At 55.8% G+C, this 22010-nt stretch overlaps 1 protein-coding gene across 7 annotated transcripts in view; it reads left to right on the top strand.

The window, feature by feature from the left end:
• Ccdc33 (coiled-coil domain containing 33) overlaps positions 1 to 21778 on the top strand; it is a 72905-nt gene extending 51127 nt beyond the window's left edge. Inside the window, exons 1-10 of one of the 7 annotated variants that reach the window (XM_023712592.1) lie at positions 10508 to 10576; positions 17288 to 17447; positions 17751 to 17842; positions 17989 to 18120; positions 18208 to 18304; positions 18872 to 19038; positions 19356 to 19457; positions 19918 to 20004; positions 20628 to 20741; positions 21489 to 21778. In XM_023712592.1, the coding sequence (XP_023568360.1) occupies positions 10508 to 10576; positions 17288 to 17447; positions 17751 to 17842; positions 17989 to 18120; positions 18208 to 18304; positions 18872 to 19038; positions 19356 to 19457; positions 19918 to 20004; positions 20628 to 20741; positions 21489 to 21617 (1149 nt within the window). In that variant the 3' untranslated portion in view covers positions 21618 to 21778. Of the gene's footprint in view, positions 1 to 10507; positions 10577 to 17287; positions 17448 to 17750; positions 17843 to 17988; positions 18121 to 18207; positions 18305 to 18871; positions 19039 to 19355; positions 19458 to 19917; positions 20005 to 20627; positions 20742 to 21120 lie in introns of those variants that run through there. The other 6 variants (XM_023712588.1, XM_023712587.1, XM_023712590.1 and 3 more) reach the window with 6 other exon arrangements.
• The last annotated feature ends 232 nt before the right edge of the window (positions 21779 to 22010 follow it).

The following is a 22010-nucleotide window of genomic DNA, read 5'->3' as shown; positions in this document are numbered from 1 at the left end:
CCAGAGCCCAAAAGGACCAGAGCAGGACCAAGACACACACACACACACACACACACACACGCATCCTCCTGCGGGGCCAGCGCAGCCCGTTACAGCTTTAGCGTGTAGGCAGGTAGCAACGATCGACAGCTCCGAGATGATCACAGGTAGTCGCACAACCACAGATCACCATGCCATAGCAACCAAGCAAAATTACATAGCGATGCCTGGACTCCTGCAACCAAGAGGCAGAGTGACAAGCAACAGAACGTGGCCAGGGAGCACAGAAGTCACGTAATAGCGCAGGAGGCTGCAACTGTGGGGCAGAGTGAGAGTTCAGAGCTGTGTGAGCCATAGACAAATTTACAGATCAGGGAAAGGTCCTGAGAAGCCAAGACCCATCTGGGCAGCAGTGACCCTGCCACAAGCCTGGGGGTCCTAGACATGTCTCTGAAGTGGTGGTGGAGCTTGTGGGAGAAGCCGCGCAGAGACACGCGGGGATGGGTAGTAACCAAGAGTGAGCCCAGGCGCTCTCAGCTCCTGGCCACGGCCCGTAGTGTCTCCCGACCACCCCCAGTACTGGTCTGTGTCTACACACGCAATGCCTTCTGAGCCACGTATCCCTACCTCCCTCTAGAGCCCACTTTGGCCTAGCAGGAAAAGAACATTTTGTGGAAAATGGAGCTCTTTGCAGGATAACAGCGGGGTGCATCTATGCCTTTCGGTGCCAAGACCCCCAGATCTTTCCCTTCTGCAGCCACAGCCCACCAGCCTAACCTGGGCCCCCTGCCAAACTCAGCCATTTCTTCCTGTCTCCTGACACCGGGCCTTGCCACAGCCCCTTTGAGTGTCATTTTATCCTGCGGGTCAAGGCTCTGGCCCAGGGAAGGCATGCTAAGGTCCAGTGTGTGCGCCAGGCTCCAGGAACTAAGGGACATGTGCCTCCCTTCTGAGCAGCTCAGGATGTCTGCCTTGATGAGATGTGAAGGGGGACTTTGAGGGTCATTCTAAATGTGGCAGCTCTCCAACACCCCTTTCTCCCCTGCACACGCTGAGCCCCAGCCACTTCTGTCTTCCTACACCAATGTTCCGCAGGTGAGCTGAGGGGCTCCACCCACAGAGGCCTAGGAGGTGTCCCCCTCCCACCTATGTTCCCCGGTTCCTCATGGCTCCAGGCATGGAGAAAACCAGACCCCCCTGCCTTCTGGGAAGAGGGAGGCAGGATGATCCTGGACAGTCCCCAGGAGGCAGCAGCTGCCATGTCCCCTAGAGGACTAGTGGTCCAGCATAGACTCAAGGCACATTAAGGCCCCTGAAGTTGGGAGTGAGGCTCCCTGGAGAAGAATGTGGGCTGTGCTCTGGACAAACTGAGGCACAGGTGCTCAGGGGCTGTTCAAGAAACTGCTTCAGTCTTGCTTCCACCCCAGAAACCCAAGCATGGGGTTGTCACACACGTGTACATGCATACCTCTCTTCCATCTCTCTCTCTCTCTCTCTCTCTCCTTCCCTCCCTTCCTTCTTCCCCTTCCTTCCTCCCCTGTTCAGAGGAGCTCTGCAGCAGACCAGCGGCCCTCATGCCGGGAGATGAATAATTGACAGGATTGTTTAAACATTCAGCGGAGTTTTGCCAGCTTCCCCACACTGGAATAACTCATTTCTTTTCCTTCTCTCTGTGAAAGTGCCTCTCCTCCTCTGCCAGCCCTGCCCCCAGCTCCAGCTTTGTTTCCTTCCCTTTCCTGAGCCTGCTGGACCCCAGAGGATTCCTCCTGCCCCATGTAACTCTGCCTAAAGATGAGAGACAACTGAAGCCAGAGGCCCAATATCCTGGGCACTCCAGTGGACAGGTGTCCCACCCCAACTCCCTGTGCTTTGGTTGTCCCACCAGTCACCCAGGAGAGCAGCATGACCTGTTTGCTGTGGCCCCTGCGTGGCCTCCCTGCTCCTGCCCTATGGTGCTCAAGGGCAGGGGGCCCCTGTGCCCAGTACTCACAGCCTCTCCTGGTTCTCTAGTGACTTTGCACGCCCCTTCCTCTCTCGGGTCCCCAGATCCTGCCTCTGTCACTGAGGAGGTTGGTGCTCTACTGGGTGGCCCAAGACCCTCCTGCCACACATGCGCACTGCACACCCACAAAGGGCCCTGACCCTCACTTGGCCTGCCACCCCCCACTGCACCCCTGAAGCCCCAAGCCCTTTCAGTTGGTCCCTGGAAGGGGCTCTAAAAATAACCCTGCCAGCTTGCTTCCTTTCCTGGTCTTCCTCTGTCTCTGTCCTTTTCCTCCTCTGGTACACATGCACACACACACATATGGTGCTTACTAAGCATTTGAAGCAGGGAGAGAGGGAAGGAGAAAGCTGGGCAGGAAAAAAAGAGGTTCATATCACCTGCACAGGCCTGTGACTTCCCTACAGACAGACCCTTCCCCTCTCTGTGTGGCTCTAGCAGGTACAAGCTCCATTTCTATCACTCCAGAGCTGTGTGACCTTAGAGAAAGCACTGCGCCTCTCTGATCCCATGCACTCAGTGTAACAGGGAGGGAATTCTGTCCCCGTGCCCAGCTCTTGAGGCTGTGGGGAGGATTAACAGGAGAGGGGAAGGTAGAGTGTTGGAAAGTGTACAGGTCTGGCCACTTTGCAGGAGCCTGATTAACAGTCTCCGCATTCACGAGGTACTTCGAGGCCAAGACTGAACAGAGAGGAAGCACAAGCCCTGAGGTCTCGCCCTTTCTCTCTGACCCCTTCTCTGAGGGGCTGCCCCAGATTCGCGGTCCCCTCCCCCAGCCTTGCCTCCCCTGCGAGAGTCTTTCTCCTCCTCCATCCGTCACCAGAGAATGAAGAGATTAATAAACGAGACTCATAACTCAGCGGCTAGGACGCAGCAGATATTTACGACTCCGTTTCAGTTTGCAGAGAGATTAAGTGTTTGTCAATTTATTGTTTCCCGGTGTGTGCAAGAAGCTGGGCCAGCTCCCCTGCTGGCCAGCTCCCCTCCCCCCACAACCCAGACAGCTCAGCATCCCCCACCCCAGCGCCAGCCCTAGAACAGGTGGGGAGTCAGGGCCGCTAAAAAAGCTGGTCCCCAGAGGTCAGAAGCACAAGCCCAGAACCAGGACTCTAGTCTCTTCCCATCTGGTCAGATTGAGGGACCCAGGGCCCAAACTCCACATCTCAGACCACTCTCAGGGTCATTTTCAAGGCATGCAGCTTTAGACCTAGGTGTAACTGAGGAAGCCACTTAAGAGTTGGTCCTGGGCAGGGGGAGTCCTGTGTCTTGGAAAAAGCCCCAGCCTCATGGTGGTACAGGGAGAAAAACTGGTCTTGGGTGGGTGACCTCCAAACGACACAGAGAACCTCCAAATGACATAGGGAAAAATAATGATCTGACCTGCACAAGTTCATGTTCTCTAAAACCGAATGAATTTTAGGAACAAACGGAGATTATGAGCAGAATATATTTAGAGAAAGCTCCTGTCCAACAGAGGGACAGAAGGGGGTCCCGAGCAGGTAGTTCCCCAGGAAGCTCTCTCTTCCAGGGACTTTTTATAGTGTAAAACCATGTGGGGCTAAGGTGGAGAGAATGGGAACTCACTTCGGTGGATGTGGGGCGGGACAAAACTATGGTCAACCAATGAGACTACAAGCACCATTGCTCAGGTAAAATTGATTAGACCCAGGACCAAATGGGGAAGCGAGTCACGGAGTAAGCGGGCCTGAATACGGGACAAGGTCTCTTGCCGTTGGGGGTTGGGCTAGTGACTCTCTTCGGTCTTTCCACCTGATCGATACCTATTTAGAATATCAATCCCAGGTGCTACTCTTTTAGCATTTGTTTGGCCTTTAGGTCTTTAGCTCTGGCTCACAGCAAGAGCATCTGCCCCTCCCACAGTTGGAAGTCATCTCATCTTTTGTGCCCTCTCCTTCGAGGGCCTGGCCCCGTCTGTCTGCCTATAATATTTCTATCTAACTCAGCTGCCGGCAACAATGGGAGGGGCCTGCAGAGGCCAAGGGGGCTGAGGAGGACGTAAGAAAGGGCATCACCCACCTCCAGCCACGGAAGGGCCAGGACCCGGCCGCAGTGTGAGCTGAACTAAGGGAGCCAAGAAGGGATCAAGGGAGAGAAACTGGCAAGGGCTCCCCGCCAAGTGGGCCTGCCTGGCCGCCTCTGCCCTCCAACACCCAAGAGCAGTACAACCTTGGACAATGCATCTCTAATCCACAGTGTCCTCACTGTCAAGTAGAGGAAAGTTTCCCTGTCCCTCCCATGGGTTCAGGTGGCAGTGCTTTGGGCCCAGGGGAAGGCTGTCCCCTCTGGGGGGGCTCAATCCTAACACACTCTTGGATCCTTCAAAACTGGGGAATTAGAAGGCGCTGGTGTCCCAGGTGTCTCTGTTCAGCACTTGATTAACCACTGGTCCGTGGGAGGTAGGCAAGGCCAGAGCAAGGTGCGCTCCATAAATAAGGGGGCAACGAGGCAAAGGTTATCATTGCTGAGGGCTTGAATCACCAAGTGGTAGTGCCAGCCTGGGCCACAGAGCAGGTCTCCTGTGAACGGCTAGCTGCCGACCTGAGCCGCCTGGTAATGATGCTGAGCAAAGCCCGCATTGTTTAGTGAGCCCTGGCTCACTCTGTACCTAGAACATTCAACATAATTTCATTTAAGTGTGGTATCATAGCTGACGGAACATAAAAGGTATGATCGAAAAAGCAGGGAATACTGCTACTGAGTGCCGCCCTGTGGAAAGGCAGGCTCATAAAAACATCACTTCTGGGGCCGTGGAGACAGCCCAGTAGAATAAGTACGCTTGCCTGGCAAGCGCAAGTGCCTCAGTTCAATCCCCAGTTCCATTTAAAAAAAAAAAAAATCACTTCTTCATTGCCTTGTCCGAGAGATCTGGCACTACTGGACTTGTAGCTCTCCCCCAAAGTCAAAATGACCATGAAAAGGAAATGTTTTGTGTAGATTTTAGGTCACTGAGGCAGGCAGAACTGATGACACAACTAAAGACCTATGCAAAACTGAACTTTCAGAACTGCTTCAGAAAGTAGCCAAAACCCTGGGACACGTATGTCTAAAGCAGTGGAGAGAAAGAGGGGGGTGAATGGTCATGGGTCTTTAATTGTAATCATTTTTTAAACATTTACCTTATTTTTCAATCACATCTTGTACAGTTATCAGCTCCACTTTGAGAGTGGGGAAAAGACCACTCCACTTCCACCACCACTCAGGGCCCCCTCTGAGCAACCAGCCATGGTCTCCAGCTGGGCAGAGCTCAGTGACTCAGAGGGCAGGCACCTGGGAAGCCTGATGTACCATCCTCCCAGCCCACCTGGGGGACAGGGCTGCCTCAGTTTCCTGAGACAGCTCTGTAAGCTACCGGCCCCTTCCCAGGCCCACCTGGGCATTTGAGAGTATGATTGAGGGCCCACGCATCAGATGTCTATGCTCCAAATAATTCAGTTACAAGTTGGGCTGAAGGGGCAGACTATTAAATAGGCTCTGTCCTTCTACCATGGCAGAAGGACCTTATGCAGGACCTCAGAGATCTCTCAGATTCCACAGAGACCCTTGGGCATGAGGGCAACTCTCCACCCCATAGAAGGCTTGCACCCCAGGGGCACCAGAAACAGGATATGCTAACAGAGGGGGTCCTGGGAGAGAGCCCCTCTTGTCTGGGGCTGAGAGCAAATTGTCCCTCCAGTGCCACCCCAGCTCTGTGACTTGGGTAGGGTGGCCCTGAGCTCAGATTAAATGCTTTCCAGTGCAATCCAATTTCCTCCTGCCACAGACTAGAAAAACCCGACACACACCCAAGGCAGGCGTACACACTTAGCGCTAAATATCCAATCGAGTCCACAGATAATACAGAGCAGCCAGTTCACTCCCAGTTTAATCAGATAAAATGCCCCTTCATCGGCTCCCACAGGCTCAGTGAAGAGAGGGGGTTGGGTAGTGCTGGCTGTGCCTTTAAATCTTCAAGGAGGGGGCGCACAGCCCACAGGGGACTAATTATCCTTCTGCCTTTAGCCAGCTTTTACTCAAATAGACAAAAGGGGGCTCCCAGCCCCAATGGCCCTAAGCCTCTGCACAGACTTTTTTTTTTTAATCTCAGATATGCAAATCTGCCTGGCCCCTTGGGCCTTGGGAATGGGACTGATGGTGGCTTGGGTTTGGGAAGACCCTGGGAGGGCCAGCATGGGAGACTGGAAGCATCTGGTTCCTCCTCGGCAGGCTTGGTGGGGACCCCACTACAGTACCCTCTTGTCATGACAGGAACGCCAGCCCATCTGGAGCTGGCTGGCCTCCCTAGTGCAGCTCCAGAGACACTGCCCCTGCTCTGAACACTTCCGTGGCTCTGTGACCTGCAGCCTGAGCCCCAAGCCCTGACGGGTCTGGGGCCACTGAGCCCTATACCCCAAGTCCTTGCCTGAACCCCAAATGAACAGCCATCTGCCTGATACACGGTGGGTCTCAGTACATCTACACCCACTGGAGCTGGGTGGTGTAGACAAGAGGAAAGCGTGCTCCACCCAGCATGTCCAGGAACCTCAGGAGATGCCAACCATCACCCATGAGCTATGGGAACCCCATGGAGCCCTTGAGCAGGGCCTGGGGGCCAGTTCTATCTCTCCCATCCAAGACCCTGCTGTGGGACGGCCATCCACCAGCTGTTCTCTTGGGGAATCCACCCATACACTGTGGCTGGGTTCTAGCCGCTGCACACTCTGCTATGTGCCACCCACTGTAGCAGGGGGCACCTGAACCTGGGAGGGAGGCAGGGCTGGGTGGGCTGGGTGTGCTGAGTATGGGCAGCAGTCTCATCAGGACTTGAGTAATGGGGCAGGGGTGGGGCCATCCCAGAAGAGCCAGGTCAGGGGAGCTGGCCCCATGAAGCCACGTCCCCCATGGCTGCCTGTGCTTGTAAGGGGCTGGGCCCTGGATTCTCATCACTGGAGAAGAGGACAAGACCCAGGCAGGAGGTAGCCCTGAGGTGGGATTGGGAAAGACTAGGGGATTGATTGCAGCAGGGGCGGGTGTTTCCAGGTTTGAGGAACTGGATGTTGAGGGGGGGCGGCTTAGTGAACAAGGATCCTGGTCATGGACATATAGAAGGCAGGGGAGGTGACACAAAGTTAAAACTGTCACTGTAAAGCAGTAGCAGCATCCTGCTAGCCAGGAATAGAGCAGTTTGGTGGATTCTGTGGTCAGACAGCAGCCTTGTGCGATGCTAGGGAACAATGTGGAGAAGGGGGGTCAATGCCTGTCAGCACCATATTCACACGCCTTCCACAGATGTCGCTCCTTTTATCTTCTCACAGCCTTCGCCCCATTGTATAGAGGAGAAAACTGAGGCACAGAGAGGCAGAGCGCTCATCATAGCCAGCAGTAACTGGCAAGACTGGGACCTAAACCCAGAGCCCTCTGGCTCCAAAGTTCCTGCTCTGCTTGTCCTCGGAGCAGTCACTGGCTATGAATGTTCCCCCTCTTCTTGAAGGGGCTCAGCCTTCTGTCACAGCCCAGCCCAGGAGGGTCCCCCACACCAAGAGGTGTGAAGGGTAATGAGGGCCTGTAATTAAGGCTTCTGGATGAGGCTGGGAGATTTATAGACAGGCTTTGTCAATAACCGCACCCGGTTGCAGAGCCAGTGAGACATCGATAAGTGCTCATTACGGCTTCTCTGCTCCCTGCCCTGGCCCCCGCCTTCCCAACCTGTCAACTGCCTGTTCCCAGCGCCTGGTACACTGGCTGCGCTCAATTAATTTGCACTTGTTGGCGCCATCTGTTCTTTTCCTGCATCCGTCAGGCGTGTGTGGGTCCCACCTCCTCCTCCATGGGCCCCAGAGCAGCAACAGGGTGCCCAGTCTCACCACGCTGAGGCATCCCCTTCATCCAAGACCCCTGAAGCCAAAGCTGGCCTCGGTGAGAGAAGCTGGGCTCCCAGGCTTTTGAGGTCTGGTGGTCCCCACTGCTGGAACAGGGACGCATTTGAGTCACAGTCTTGGCGAGCCGCTCAGGAACCACTCCCAAGTCTGTTTCCTTGGAGCAACATGCGTCAAGGGCAGTACAGGGGCGGAGACTCAGACAACTGTGGGGTGTGTGAGGACACTGGGGCAAATGAAAGCTGATGCAGGTAGCAGCTCCCTGGGCTGTCCCCATGCAAAGGGTTTTGGTAACCAACATCCCAGCCTGCAGAAGTTTCCCAAGACCCTTCGTGCTCCAGCAGACTTGCTTTCTGCACTGGCCTGTGGCTGTGGCTCTGGGGAACTGGGAATCTGGGCTCTGCTGTCATGCGCAGCACAGGTACAGCTCACCACCAACCAGGCCTTCTGTGGTGGTCTGGGAGGAGCTGCAGGTGGGGGACTGTGGCTGAGGAAGGGTACCACAGGTACCTTGATGGCCACATGGGAAGGACTGGTACCCAAAGCCTCCATCACCTCTGGGGTCTCTGCTCTCTCCCCTCCTCTCCCCTGCAGGGCCTGGAACTGGCCTGGCTTCCTGCCAACCCCTAGAAGAAGAAAAAAGTCCCAACCTGGCATAGGAACCACAGGAACCCTCTGCTGTAAGGGGTGGGCAAGGCATGGGGGCGGGGCTTAGCACATGTATTCTAGATGAACCCCTGGGGCCCAAGCCACTCAAGGGTACAGCTCCCATCCTTCTCCCTGTTTGTCCAGACCCACCCCAGGGTCCCCTCAGCACCCCTTCTCCCTGTTGGCGGTGCAAGCTGGAATGCAGTCTTGTCTGGGTCCCACTGGGTGGGACCAAGTCACCGTGTGATGCATTATTGATAGGGTCCTAATTGTGTGTTTCCCAAAGTCTACAGGCCTTTGATGAAAAATTCATGTCACGCCAGAGGACCGAACAGATTCTATCGATTGGCAGCTCAGTGGGTTCAGGAGGATGGGGGCATCTACAGGGAAGGGCACCTGTCGGGCCCACAGACTTAGGGCCTAGGACTTTTGGGAAGGGAACAAGAAGCTAAACCTACATCCCTGCAGGGAAAGGTCTAGACCACATTAGAGCCTGCATCTAGCTACCACCCCAAGCCTGGTTGCCACTCCCCAGGTTAGGACCTTCAGAGCCACCCGGATGCTGCCCCTGGAGTGAGTAGGGCCAGGCACTGCCCTGAGTCCCACACACGCAGCCTTACAAAGTGCTCCATAAGGTGAGCACAGAGGAAGAAACAGAGGCACAGAGAGGTTGAGTGATTGTCCAGAGTCATACAGCTGATCTCCATTTCACCAGGCCATCTGCAGCTGCAGAGAGGACGCGATGGTCCAGTCCAACTGCCTGTCCCATCACACGGGGGCAGAAATCCCGGTGACCTTGAAGCCAGACATGGTGGCACACGCCTGTGATTCTAGCACTTCAGAGGCTGAAGGAGGAAGTTCACCATGAGTTCAAGGGTAGTCTGGGCTAGGTAGTGAGCTCAAAACCAGCCTGGACTACACAGAGAGATCTTGTCTCATAAAACAAAAAGTGAGAAGACAAAGGCCCCCTGCAGCACCGACAGAGGCCAGAGCCCAGGAGAGGCAGAAACAGGCGCAGGTGCTGTCTTTGGCTGTCCAGCCCAGACTGCACCAGTGCCACCACCCAGACCCCAGAGAACCCTGCCTGGCACCCACGCATGCAGGCCCCGAGTCACCACTTCTGCAAGCAAACCTGGCTCTGGGCTGGAACCTTGCTGGGTTCAAATGCAGCCGCCCCTGGACAGACAGGCAGACAGGCACTGCCTGACACACGACTCACCCACCCCCAACCAGACTAGGGCAGTTCATGACCCCACCACAGCCACCGGATTTCTAGGGGGTGGGCCGGCTGGTTTGGGTTTGTTTTCCCTTTGCTTCCCAGAGTTCCTTCTGAAAACATCCACCCCTGTCTCCGCTGAACTAAAGGGAAAGGAATTTGTCCAGACCTCAGGAAAGCAGAGCCTGGAGGCCCCAGGGGCCGGGTGGGGCCCCCAAACTGCTCCACACAGCTGCAAGGAGGAAAGGGAGCCTGGCCTGGGGGGGAGGGGAAGGCAGCACAGAGGGGAGGGGTGAAGAGGGAAAACAGCAGAAGAGGGAAAGGGAAGAGAGGGGGCGTGATGGAGGACGTGAAAAAGCGAAGACTGAACACACCTGTAATCCCAGCACGTTGGATACATAGTGAGACCCTGTCTCAAAAACAAGACAATAATTGCAGACCAAGAGTGAGAACACAAGAGCAAGAAAGAGGAGGGGAGAGAGAAGTGGAGGATAGTGTGGGGTTCCTGAGACCCACGCAGGGGGACTCAAGCCCCAAGTCTTCAAGGGTCCCCACAGCCCGCCACAGCCCTGTCACCTCCTCAGCAGTTTTTCCCTGGCCAAAGAGTGAGCCCAGCTGCCCAGCCCAGACACCCCACCTCTCCAGACAAAGGGGAGGTGGCCACAGCCTTCCTGCCTGCCTGCCTGCCTGCCTCCTTGATCAGGGCTGGGCTGGGTCTCCAGGCAGGCACTTGTTGTAGCAACGGCCCCTGAGGACCCACGATGAGGATCAGGACGGCTGGAAGCAAAGATGGGGGAGCCAGGGCCCCCACCCCCTCTGGCCCCCAAGGCCACCCTGGGCCTGGCTGATGGTGATTCTGTAAGTCTGCGTGCGCCCATGCCCCTCGTTCCAGGATTAGATGGGGCTCTCAGCAAGCAGGTGTGTAGGGGTGGTTGCCAGGCAACTGGCAGAGGTGTTTCCAGTGCCTACAGGAAGGTAGGGAGGAAAGGCCCTGTTTCCTAGTTGTCCAAGATTACAGAAACTTTCTAAGAGATTCCCAACCCTACACCCTAACCCAGAGAGGGAAGCCAGGCCAGCCCCTGGGGAAATCCCTTCAAGTGGGAAGGGGTCTCTGTGGGAGAGTGAACAGAGTCACTCTGTGGAGGGACAGACCCTTCCCAGCCCCCAGGGTACAGGCCTGTCCTTCCCAGTTGGGCCAATGTGCTGTTGGACTAGAAGGAAGTGTGACTGATGGCTGGGCTTAGGTTGCCTGTGGTCTTCCTGGAGTGGAGGCCCCAGAGCTGAGCCTTAAAGGTTAAGCAGGATGGAGGGATGCTGGGGGGTGGAGGGGCGGGGGAGTGACACACGGGGGAGGGGCACCTGCGTCTCCCTGGAAGCCTCATCCCCACCAGCTGCCCACCACATTGTCCCGGCATGGCCCAATTAGCAGGCCTGGCTCCTGCAGGGCCCAATTAGACCAGGGCGGGGGTCAGCTGCAGGCCAAGGCCGGGCTGCCCAGCCCAGCTTGCCCAGCCCAGCCCAGTGGAAAGGCTTTCTAGATGCAGCCCTCTCTGCCACTGCAGGAGGTGAGAGAAAGAGAACAGGAGAAAGGGGAAATCTATGCCTTTGTTTCTTTACTGTAACCTTGAGTTGAACAAAGAGGCAAGCCCTCCCCTCCCCAGGAGGCCACATGGCTGCCACAGAGCCCTGAACCTCCAAGGTGAAGCATTCAAGGGGCAGCAGCTGGGATGGGCAGGCCCTGGTGCTGGAACCTTTGGTGGCTTCTGATTGCCCTCTGGTTAGAGGCAGGGCTCCAAGCCCCACAGGCGAGTCCCACACTACTCTCTGGTGGTGCAAGCCTGAGTGCTTCACGGCCTGTGCTGCATGCCGTGTCCTCCCCTCTCGAATCCCACCCAGACCAGGAAAATCCTGCTTCTGCCTCACCTGGTTCCACCCCATCTGGAGGGGACCCCATCTTCATTCCTTGCCTCTTATACTTTGTGAGCAATGTCTCCCCTCTCCGGATCCCCACCCTGAGACTGGTGGCTCTCTAGGGACCAGGGTCTCTCCACTCTAGTGGAGCTGAGCGTGGGGTGTAGATCCTGCTGTCAGCCTTGCTGCGGTAGGAGGTGAAAGGGAGAGTTATCACAATACAGAGTCCAGAACAGGCTTGGGAAGCTGGGCTGAGCAGCAGGTAGGTGGCAAGCAGAGAGAGGACCCCCAAGTGCCAGGGCCAAGGCCATATCAAATGGCACTCCCTACCTAAACCTCTGAGCCCTGCACTCTGTCTCAGTGTGTGGCATCTCCCACTGTCCCTGCCTTTACTGCCCCATCTGGCTGGCTTTGTGCCTCAGTGTCCCACACTGCCATTGGAGCACACAGGCCTCCCTTGCCTGCCCCCTGGTGGTGACACATTTGCATTTATTTTAAGAGTGCTGTGATTTTTTCTTTTTTCTTTTTTTTTTTTTTTTTGTGGAGCCAGGGCTTGAACTCAGGCCCTTGAGCTTGCCAGGGAAGTGCTTATTCAACTGAGCCATCTCCCCAAGTGCTGTGATTGATGGGGGAGCCATCTCCCCTGAGTGCTGTGATTGATTCCCATAAAATACTGGATAATGGATTAGCAGGAAAGTCCTCTGTCATGCTCCATGTCTATAGCGTGGCAGGAGCAGCACCGCCCCCAGCTTTGCCTAAGAGAGGCAGAGCAGCCTTTACTTGGCACAGGGACGTGAGTGCCAGGCTGCGTGGAGCAGGAACAGACCCTTGTCCACAGCAGTGAGCCTGTGAAGAGGCCTGGGAGGCTGGGCCCATGGGTGCAGTGGCCAGAGCTCAGTTGTGCAAGGAGGTTGAGTTGTGTGGGACTGGCTGCCACCAACTTCAAAGTGGAAGTGTGTGATGTGGGCACAGGGGGGGCACAGAAAACTTTTCATCCAAGATGCCAGGGACAATGTCCCCCTGTGTATTGCTGCCTAACAAATACCTTCTGGGCAGTACAGCCTAAAGTCATTTTGTCTTCTTTGTGCTGTCTCAGTTCTGTGAGTCAGGATGTCAGCTGAGGCCCAGCAGAGAGAGCTATTCCCCATGTCCCACTCTTTGTGGGATGACACAGGATGCAGAGGTAGGGGAGCTCAGGACTGGGCATGCGGGGCTTGTCCCACCTCGTGGCCTCTCCAGGGAGCCACTCTGCTGCCTCCTGCAAGTACCCAAGGCGGCCAGCCCAGACCTGATGAGGGGACGGGAGGAGCAGTGGGACTTCTGCCAACCCTCCCTGCGGCTGTATGTTGAAGCCATAAGGGAGGCACAGAGCTGGGAGGCTGGGGGAGGGGAAAACAAACACCACTGCAACAAGGGTTGGCTATGTATGTCAGCTAGCATCCCAGGAGCCAGGAGCCCAGTGGTGTCAGGAGGAGGTAGACCTGCCTCTCTCTGCTGGGACCTGCTCAGGGAGACCCTTTTAAATTTTTTTTGAAACAGGATCTCATTGTATAGCCCAGGCTGGCTTTAGACTCTTGCCAGTCCTCCTGCCTCAACCTCTCCAGTGCTGGGATTACAGGTTTGCACTGCCCCACCTGACCCAGCCAGGTTTTTGCATCAGGAGCTGAAGAGGGGCTTCTGTGGGGGGTGGCTGCCCTCTGCTGGCCATAAAGACAAATGACATGCATGTGGCCTGGGCTGGCCAGCAAGGGAGCTGGAGAATGCCCAGAAAATGGAAAGGGAGGCAAGGGTGTGCCTAGTCCAGCAAAACCAATGCCCAGGCTCAGCCACCCCAGCCTCTGTTAGGAAGCCATCTGTGGCCCTGGCTTTGCCAGCCTGTGCTGCCCCTTGGCCTCTGCCTCTCGGGGTTCCTCCCACTCTTCACCTCTGACCCTGAAGATGACGTCCTTCCCAAGCCCCAACCACACTTTTCAGCCTGTCTTCTCACTTGCTGTGAGACTCCTGTGTCTGCCATCCCATGATATCTCAGGTCCCAAATCTCCTGTCCCCCTCTGTGCCCACTGCCTCTACCTGACACAGCCCTGTTGTGCCTCCCCTGGCACATAGCTCTTGGCCTTTGTCCCCATGCCATCCTGGTACTGGGCAGCCAGACAGGGCTTCTCACATCCCCTGCAGCCCTCCCTCCCCTCCCACTGCCTTCCAGCATCTCACTCACTTTGTCCCTGTCACCTGCTCTCTCCCCTTCTGCCTAGAAGCCCTCACACCACCCCAAGACAGAACCCATTCACCCAAGAGTCAGCGTCAGTTGCCACCACCTTCAGGAAACCTTCAAGCACCTCCAGGCTGGGAAAGAACCTCCTCTAAGCCCTCTCTGCAAGGACACTCCTGCCACCACCTTGGTGTGGAGGCAAGAGCACCATGGGCAGGGACATCAGGGCTTTGGTCCAGATGCAGTGGCCCTCAGCATATCCTGACTGGCCAGGTGTTCACTGCGCTGCTCTACCATAGGCTTTATAAGGAAGGCTTGGGGATCTTGAACACACCCCTTCCAGCTTCAGTGTCTCCATTAGTACAAGGAGGGCCTGAGCATCCTTCTGATCCCTGTGGTTGGTAGTGGCTGTGGGTATAGTTGAATGTTCACTTGGGTAAGGGGGCTCAGAGCTAACTTAGGGGCCTCTTATCCTGGGAGAAAGGAGCCAAGTGGCACCCTCCACCTCTTCTGGGACAGCCCTGCCCTTCTCTTTCATGGGAACAGCCTTACCCTATAATGTGGGCACCACCACCTAATTACCTCTGTGCCCAATGCCCAGGGCTCTCTGAAGAATGGTTAAAGAATTCAAATGGGGGCAGGGAAGGGAGGTAGGGGCCAGGCACCCAGAACCAGGTCCCAGCCTGTCCTCGTGCTCCCCTGCCCACAGCAACCCAGAGCTGTGGCTTCCCACCACTTGGATGAGGCTCAGGGGACAGCTGCCACCCTCCTAAGCCAGAGAGGGGGTGTTGCTGTGGCCAAGGTCACCAGGGCTTAGTGACAGCTTGGGGGCCCCAGAGTATCTCATCTGGGCAGGCTGTGAGGATCAAGACCCTGGCACTGGTGGTGTCAGCGGATGACGCTGGGTGCTCAGCGTCAGGTAGAGTGGCACTGAAGTCAGTGCTCACAGAGAATGAGGCAGCCCCAGCAGAAGGGCACAGGTGGGGGGAGCAGGGCCACAGGCGAAATCTGGGGCATGGTGTCCGCATGCTCTCAAGGCTGTGACGCACAGTGTGGCCCTGAGACAGCCCAGCTCCAGCTGTGGGGAGAGGTCAGGGCTGTTGCCTACAGGCTGTGGTCTCCCAAGGTCTCTACTCCACCAGGCGAGTGGGGCCAACTGAGGAGGAAGGACAGACCCCTGATTCCCAGGTACTTGGAGCGCTGACAGGGACAGAGACTAAGGGGGGCAGGCCAGGGCCAAGGTGGGACAGTGGCAGTAGACAGGGCTGTGGAGGTATAGAGACCCAGGCAAAGATACCCACCTCGTCAGGAGCCCAGATGTCCCTGAGTCACTTTCATCCTTGCTCTGCGTCTCCACTCTCATCCCTGTCAAGGGATGTAATGACGGAGCACAACCCCAAGGTTGAAGGGGTTTGGGAACAGCGTGGTCTTAGAGTCCCTGAATGAGTCAGACCCATGGGCAGCACAGCTGGCAACCCCTTCCCAGCTGACTCCTTGGGACATCCATGTCCACATTGGCTATTGGCGGATCTTCCTTTCTCTGCTCTCTTCATTGCCCGGTAGACTGTGGCTGTCCTTGGGTCCTGACAGTTAATTCCAGGCCATTCTTTGTGACTGTTGAGCAAACACCAACCGTGCCCTGACATAAAAGATAACAAGCTGTGCTGCAGTGAACACTCTTGAACACGACTTCTTGACCAAGCGTGTGTGCGCATGTGTAGAGAAGACTAGAAGGCAAGAAACCCTTGTGGCTGCTGCTGCCATTGGCCCAGGCTGACACTCAGGGGCTGGCAGGAAAGGAAAGGAAGAGACAAATTTCCTTTGTCACAATATCATGGACTTCTCCAGGGAGCCTGTGGAGCCTCCCAACTCTGTAAATCAAGACCCACACCACAGCAGAGCAGGGAGCAAGGAGTTCAAGGAGCGCAGAGGAGAGAAAATGGAAGGGATGAGAACAGCACCTCTGAATTAGCCCTGCCTAGGCAGTGGCTTCACCTGCCGCTTCTAAGCCTCAAAGAGACCCCAGGACTGTGAGGCGCTCCAAGTCCCAAATCCGCACAGCCTATCCCAGCCACTGTCTTTTGTGCGGTCCCTGAGCTGAGCGTCCCTAGCCAATGCACTGTCTGGGGACGCCAGATGGGAAGATTGGGAGAAGCCAAGACCTGGACCTTGGCCGGGGCAGGAATGGGTGAGATAGACCCAACATTGGCACCACCAGCTAGAGGGAGTCCAGCCTGAGCCATCGACAGTGACAGGTGACAAGTGGTGGCTGCTGGGCTCCTGCTGTCTCGGGCTCCTCCCCTAGAAGCCCTGTGGCCTGCCACGCAACAGGTGGGAGGCAGTGGCAGATATCCAGGTCACCTCCCCAGGCAGTATGAAGCCCAAGTGGGGGGTTGGGGACAGAGCTCTGCTCCCTAGGGTAGTCCCTACTCCACTTCATCAGAAAGTTCGTAGGTCATTGAGCTCCCCAAGCAAGCCTGTCCCTGCTCATACCATTTCCCGCCTAGTCCTGCCACCTCCTCTACCTGAACGTTTCTGGCTTTTGTAGCCTCTTTGGTCACCACTTGGCATACTTTGAGGTCTCTTTGTGTGGGTGGACATCAGGGTAGGATTGCACAGCAGGTAAGAACACGTGAGCACAAACAGGCCTGGGTTTTAGGCCCAGCTCTGCCACCTACTGCTTTGGTCACTGAGCAGGTTACTCACCTCTCTGGGCCTTTCTCTCAAGTTTCTTCATCTGTCAAGGTGGGGTGATGGGAGCACCTACCCCCATAGCTTCACTGTGAGGACTTAATGAGGGGAGGTTCATAAAACAATCAGAAGGAAGCCTGGACCATAGTCAATGCTCAGGAACGCTGGTATTGCTGTTACTAACCTAACGACTGACTGCTTCTTGCTTCTTGGCTCCAGACCAGCAATCTACATCTGACCTTGACCCTGAGTCTCCCTGAATCCTTTATGACCTTCCTGACTGCTGGGCTGGCACGAGGGTCAGCTTCTCAGTGCAACTAATGGGATTTCTAAGAGTTTTTTTCTCTGGGCTCAGTGACTGTGGAAAGAGAGGGATTGGAAGAGGAGAAAGCAAGAGGGAAATGGCTGGAAATGGCCATGACTTAGCAAGATTTGGTGACCCCGATCCTTTCAGTTCACTAACCCAGAGCGTTGGCCCTGTGGTCTGTGCCCTTGTTTTCCCCCTAAGCTACCATCACTGGAATCCTTATGGCCACAAAGAGAGAACAATTTATGTAGTTGCCCTAACACACCTGAGAGGATGGGGCTCAAGTGGTCCATCCAGGGAGTTACTGGGACCTGGGGACACCACTTTGAGGCTCCTGCTGCTGCTGCTGCTTAGCCTGGAGAGTGGTCCACTACCTCCCAAACATGAGGGCAGATGTAGGACAGGGGCTCTCAAAGGGTCAGGGGCTCAGCTCTGGCTCTGGGCCCCCCAGGAAATGAACAACTACCGGCGGGCCATGCAGAGGATGGCAGAGGACATCCTGTTGCTACGGAAACAGGCCAGCCTCTTGGAGGTGGAGAACCAGGCGCTCAGGCATCGCCTGGTCCAGCAGGAGGTGGACGAGAGCAAGGCTGATGAGTCCCGGGACCTGGGTGAGAAAGCTCTGGCCATTATACGAATCTAGATGCCTTCTGGGGCCCTGAGTCTGTGTTGGAGACAGGGTGGTGGGTGGGGAGATTCCCCAGATGTTTATGCAGCTGGATTCAGGCCGATGGGAGTCCTCATACACCTCACCCACCCAACCACTTACAGAGAGTCACATGGTCCCTGCCCAGCTGTGTCCTCACAGATAGAAAAAGGAGTGTCCAGCCCAGGGCTGGGGGGCACCTGATCCCTCTTCCCCTGATGAGGGGAGCTACAGAGACCCCAATGAGCCAACTCCCTGCCCACCCTAGCAATGTCCATGAGGCAGAAGCTGCTGCTAAATGAGCTGGATGCGAAGAAACTGAGGGACAAGGTACAGCACCTGCAGAATGAGCTGATTCGGGTGAGCAAGGATTTGAGGAAGGGGTGGGCAGGGTTGGGAGAATCGGGGCCAGGGGGTTGGCAGTAGATTCTAGGGGGCCTGGGTTCCCTCAGGCACCCATTCTTCTCCACCCACCACTCCATTCCACTCCTCTCTGCTCCTTGCAGAAGAATGACCGAGAAAAGGAGCTGCTGGTACAGTGTCAGGCACAGCAGCCAAAGGCTGCCCTGTTGAGGAGGTACCAGGGCAAGCTACAGAAGATGAAGGCACTGGAGGATACCGTGCAGCACCAGGAGAAGGCAGGTGCCTGGTTCACCTAGGGTGGAGAATGCACACGGGAAGGTGTGGTGGCCCCTGCCCAGCCCAGCCTTGTGCTCCACTCAAAGGTGATAGAGAAGATGGAGAGGGTGCTGGAGGACCGGCTGCGGCAGGAGAGGAAGGAGCACAAGCCCTCCGGCAGGCCGCTGGGAAAGCCACATGTAGGTGGGTCCACTCTCCACTCTGGACAGACAGGGATCTGCTGCCCAGATCCTGCCCAGCTCTTGAGGGAGGCCTAGTCCTCTGGAGCCCCAGCTGCAGGAGAACCTACTCAGTCACATCTGTGGGCCAGGACACAGGTCGGTGCTGTTCCCTTACCCCAGAGCCCTAAGCTTCCTCCTCCCTGGGCAGCCCTAGGGAGACACTAGTGTGAGGCTGGAAAGAGGCCAACTGTCCAGGGAGAGGCCTGCAGGCTGGGAGCACAGCAGGGACACAGGCCCACAGAGAGAGGCTTCCCTAGCAGAGAGCCACCTTGGGTAGCAGTCTTGACTCTTTAACCAGATCCTTTGAATGATTCCACTATCTTCCCAAATCTTCAAAGGTTTCATTTGCAAAGTAAACCAACCAATATGGCCCCCTTTCAGGTGAACCATAGCCCCTGGAACTGCCAGCCAGAGGCAGTTTAGATAGGCAGGAAAGAGTGGGAACAAATTCCAAAGCAAGGAGCAAAATGACCAGGGCAGGGACGTGGAGGCAGGGTCAGCTCACAAACATCTGTGGCCATGTTCACAGCCTTCTCCATGCCCTCAGCCTCTGGCCTCCACCTGGGCTCCATAGGAGAGACCTTGCCTGTCGACCTTTACTCAATGTTACTGGCAGAAAACTCAAGGCTGCGGGCCGAGCTGGAAAAGAACCACCACCAATCAGCACCAATCATCCTGCAGCAGCAGGCCCTGCCGGTAAGAGCCACCACCATGGCTTGGCCTGGACCCATCTGCACTGGTCACCAGGTGCCCCAAATCACCCACAGCGCAATCCAAGTTGAAGATCCAGGCCTGTAGCTGGGCTTCCCAGATTCACTGATACACCTAGAACTCCTGGGAATGCATGCATTGGAACCTCACTTTGGCTCAGGCTAATCATCCTAGGAGAAAGCGAGCCCCTAGCTGACCCTTGAGCTCTGGCTCCCAGCTGAACCCACACAGGCCTCATGGAGTTCTTCCAGATAATTTCCCAGGATTGGTGCAGGCCTGGAGAGCCCTTTTCCCCATCCCAGGTGGACCCCAGGGAGTTGGGAGCAGGTGGAGACTTGGCAGAGAGGATGCGAAAGACAGATGGCCCAGGCCACTACAAGTACACAGAGACCCTACCCGCACAGGTGGGTGTCCCTCCTCTATCCAGGCTGCTCCAGGTTCCCAGTGCTGGACACAACCAATGATAGGCTGCTTGGAATCACAGCAGGTGGGGTGGGGTGCATGGGACACGGCTTGTAGGAGGTGGGCTCCCCTTGAAAGCCCTTGATGGTGGACATCGAGGGAAAACGAGGTGGGGCCCTGGCTTCCATTCTCTTCATTCTGCACAAAGACTCCCCACCCCACTCCCTCTTGGACATTATAGGGAGCTCTTTGCTGCCTTTTATATTAGAACAGGGTGGTGCCCCAACTCTGCAGAGGAAACAAATGTGAAGAAAACTCAGAACACTGGAAGGAGGTGCTGCTTCCAGGAGCTGGTTGGACTCAGACCCACTGGTCGCTCCTCCTCCACATCCTTGGGGCAGCCTGAATTCCTGGGGTCCCTTCCCCAGATGGAGCCAAATACAAGCTCTATTCTGCCCACAGGATCTCCTTGCCAGTACCACAGACAAGTTTAACCTCATGGCCAAGTTGGAGCAGGCTCAGAGCCGGATCTTGTCCCTGGAAAGTCAGGTGGGTAAGGCTCACTGCTCTGTCTAGGACAAAAGTCAGGGTTCAGCATGTAACTAGCTTTTTTTTTTTTTTTTTTTTTTGTATTTAGGACAGGGTGTACAGGGTCTCACTATGTAGATAGGACTAGTAGTGATCCTCCTGTTTACAGCCTCCCAAGTGCTGGGATTACAGCTGCATGCCACCACACCCAGTCTCAATCGCATCTCAGTGCACCCCAGGGGAGGGGCCAGCATGGAAGGCCTGGGGATCGAACTCTCAGCCCCTGTGTCTGCCTAAGCAGGCACTTTAATCCGCTGAGCTATTTGACCAACCCTCAGCATGGAATTAAGACCAGGATTCAGTGTGACCAGGGTCAGGTCTTGGTGTGCAATAAGACCTGGGCTCAGTGTGTGACCTGGTTAGACTCAGTCTGTGACCAGACTATTATCAGGGTTCAGAGAAGGTCCTCCACGTCTGTCTGGCAGTTTATCTCTCTCTGTCACCCTCACCCACCCTTGAGGTCCCTGGGAAGGGTATCAGGACCAGGCTGCCAGGAGCTCTGCTCTCTGCCCAGCAAGCAGGCCCAGATCCTGATGGGCCCCAGCGGCCTCTGGGTCTTGTACTGCTCCTGTCCATGTCTGCAGTTGGAGGACTCAGCCCGACGATGGGGCCGAGAGAAGCAAAACTTGGCCACACGGCTGCAGGAACAAGAACATGGCTTTGGGCGAAACTCAAACCTCTTCATCACAGATCAGTCTGTGAGTGACCCCATTCCTGGAACGCAGGTGGTAGGACTGGGACCCCATTCCTAAGTCATTGGGCTTGAGAAAAAGTTGAAGGGCCGACCCATGGCTAGGATCGGAAGTCCTGAGCTCAGTCCCTGCTCTGCTACCAACTGAAGCTGTCACTTGGTCTCATTTTACCTATCCATCTGGGAGAACAGGAGCTCCTTCCTCCACAGGTGGTTGTGCAAGTCTGGGAAGAGATAACTATGGATGAGGGGGTGTGCAAACAGGCACATCTGGAATGTTTTATCTGTCACTGCCTATATTCTAGGACTGGCTGTGTAGCCTCCATTTGCTAAATGCATTGTGCCTAAACATCTCACTTACGGTCTGCCCTTTTGCCCCCACACAGCTGAGGTAGACGCCATCTTGGCAGTTTCCCAGGAGCAAACAGGCTGATGTACCTCACCCTGTCCCAAAGGCCCTGACTTCTGCCCTTGGCCCTCAGTATTTTGCTTATGGCTGAGTCTCCACACACCTAGAAAGGGCCTTACAAGGACACACAGACTGACAAGCACACAGAGACCATCTGCAAGCCCTTCTGGGCCCACAGTCTCTTGGAGAGATTACGCGTCATCTGCTGTGTTCAGATGGGTTGAGGAATCTTCCATAAGTTATGCGCGGTGGATCCCAGAGGTGTGGCCAGCTGGGCAAGATGCCCTTGAAGAGGTCACTCCAGGGAATGGAAATACACACACATGTCCACCTTGCCTCCCACAGAATGCCTCGACCCATGCCAACGACCTCAAAAGGCCTTCAAAGCAGGAAGTCTCACTGCCCAACTCTAACCCCAAGGCCAGCCAGCCTGCAGAAACCCAGGCAGAGACCTCCAGCTCCCAGCAGACCTGAGCCCTGTGCAGGCCTCCTCTTTCCCTGTGCACTGGACAGTCTCACCCTGGCCCCTAAAGATGACTTTATTAAATACTGAAGCTCAACAAGCATTCTCTTTCTGGAGGCAAAATGACCCAGGCCCTGCTGCCTCCTTCCATTCCCCACTTGGTCTTCAGCCCTTGGCCACAGTCTTACTGCCTTTTGCAGTCCCAAGAGCTAAAGTCAAGGCTATAATGGACCAGGAGGCTGATGAGAAGAAGGACCAGGGAGACAAACCCCTTCCCAACCTCCAGGAGAACTGAAGCCACCCTTTTAGGAGATGGGAGGGAGGCCAGGACTCCCACCTGCCCCCAACATTTGTCACACCTGAAATCCTTTCTCCTGAGTGATTTTTCTGTCTCTTGGGAAAAG

Source organism: Octodon degus, unplaced genomic scaffold (genome assembly GCF_000260255.1).
Source record: "Octodon degus isolate 3935 unplaced genomic scaffold, OctDeg1.0 scaffold00026, whole genome shotgun sequence".
Taxonomy (NCBI): Eukaryota; Metazoa; Chordata; class Mammalia; order Rodentia; family Octodontidae; genus Octodon; species Octodon degus.
The sequence above is the reverse complement of the archived record's forward strand: the minus strand, read 5'-3'. Positions and strand labels throughout refer to the sequence as shown.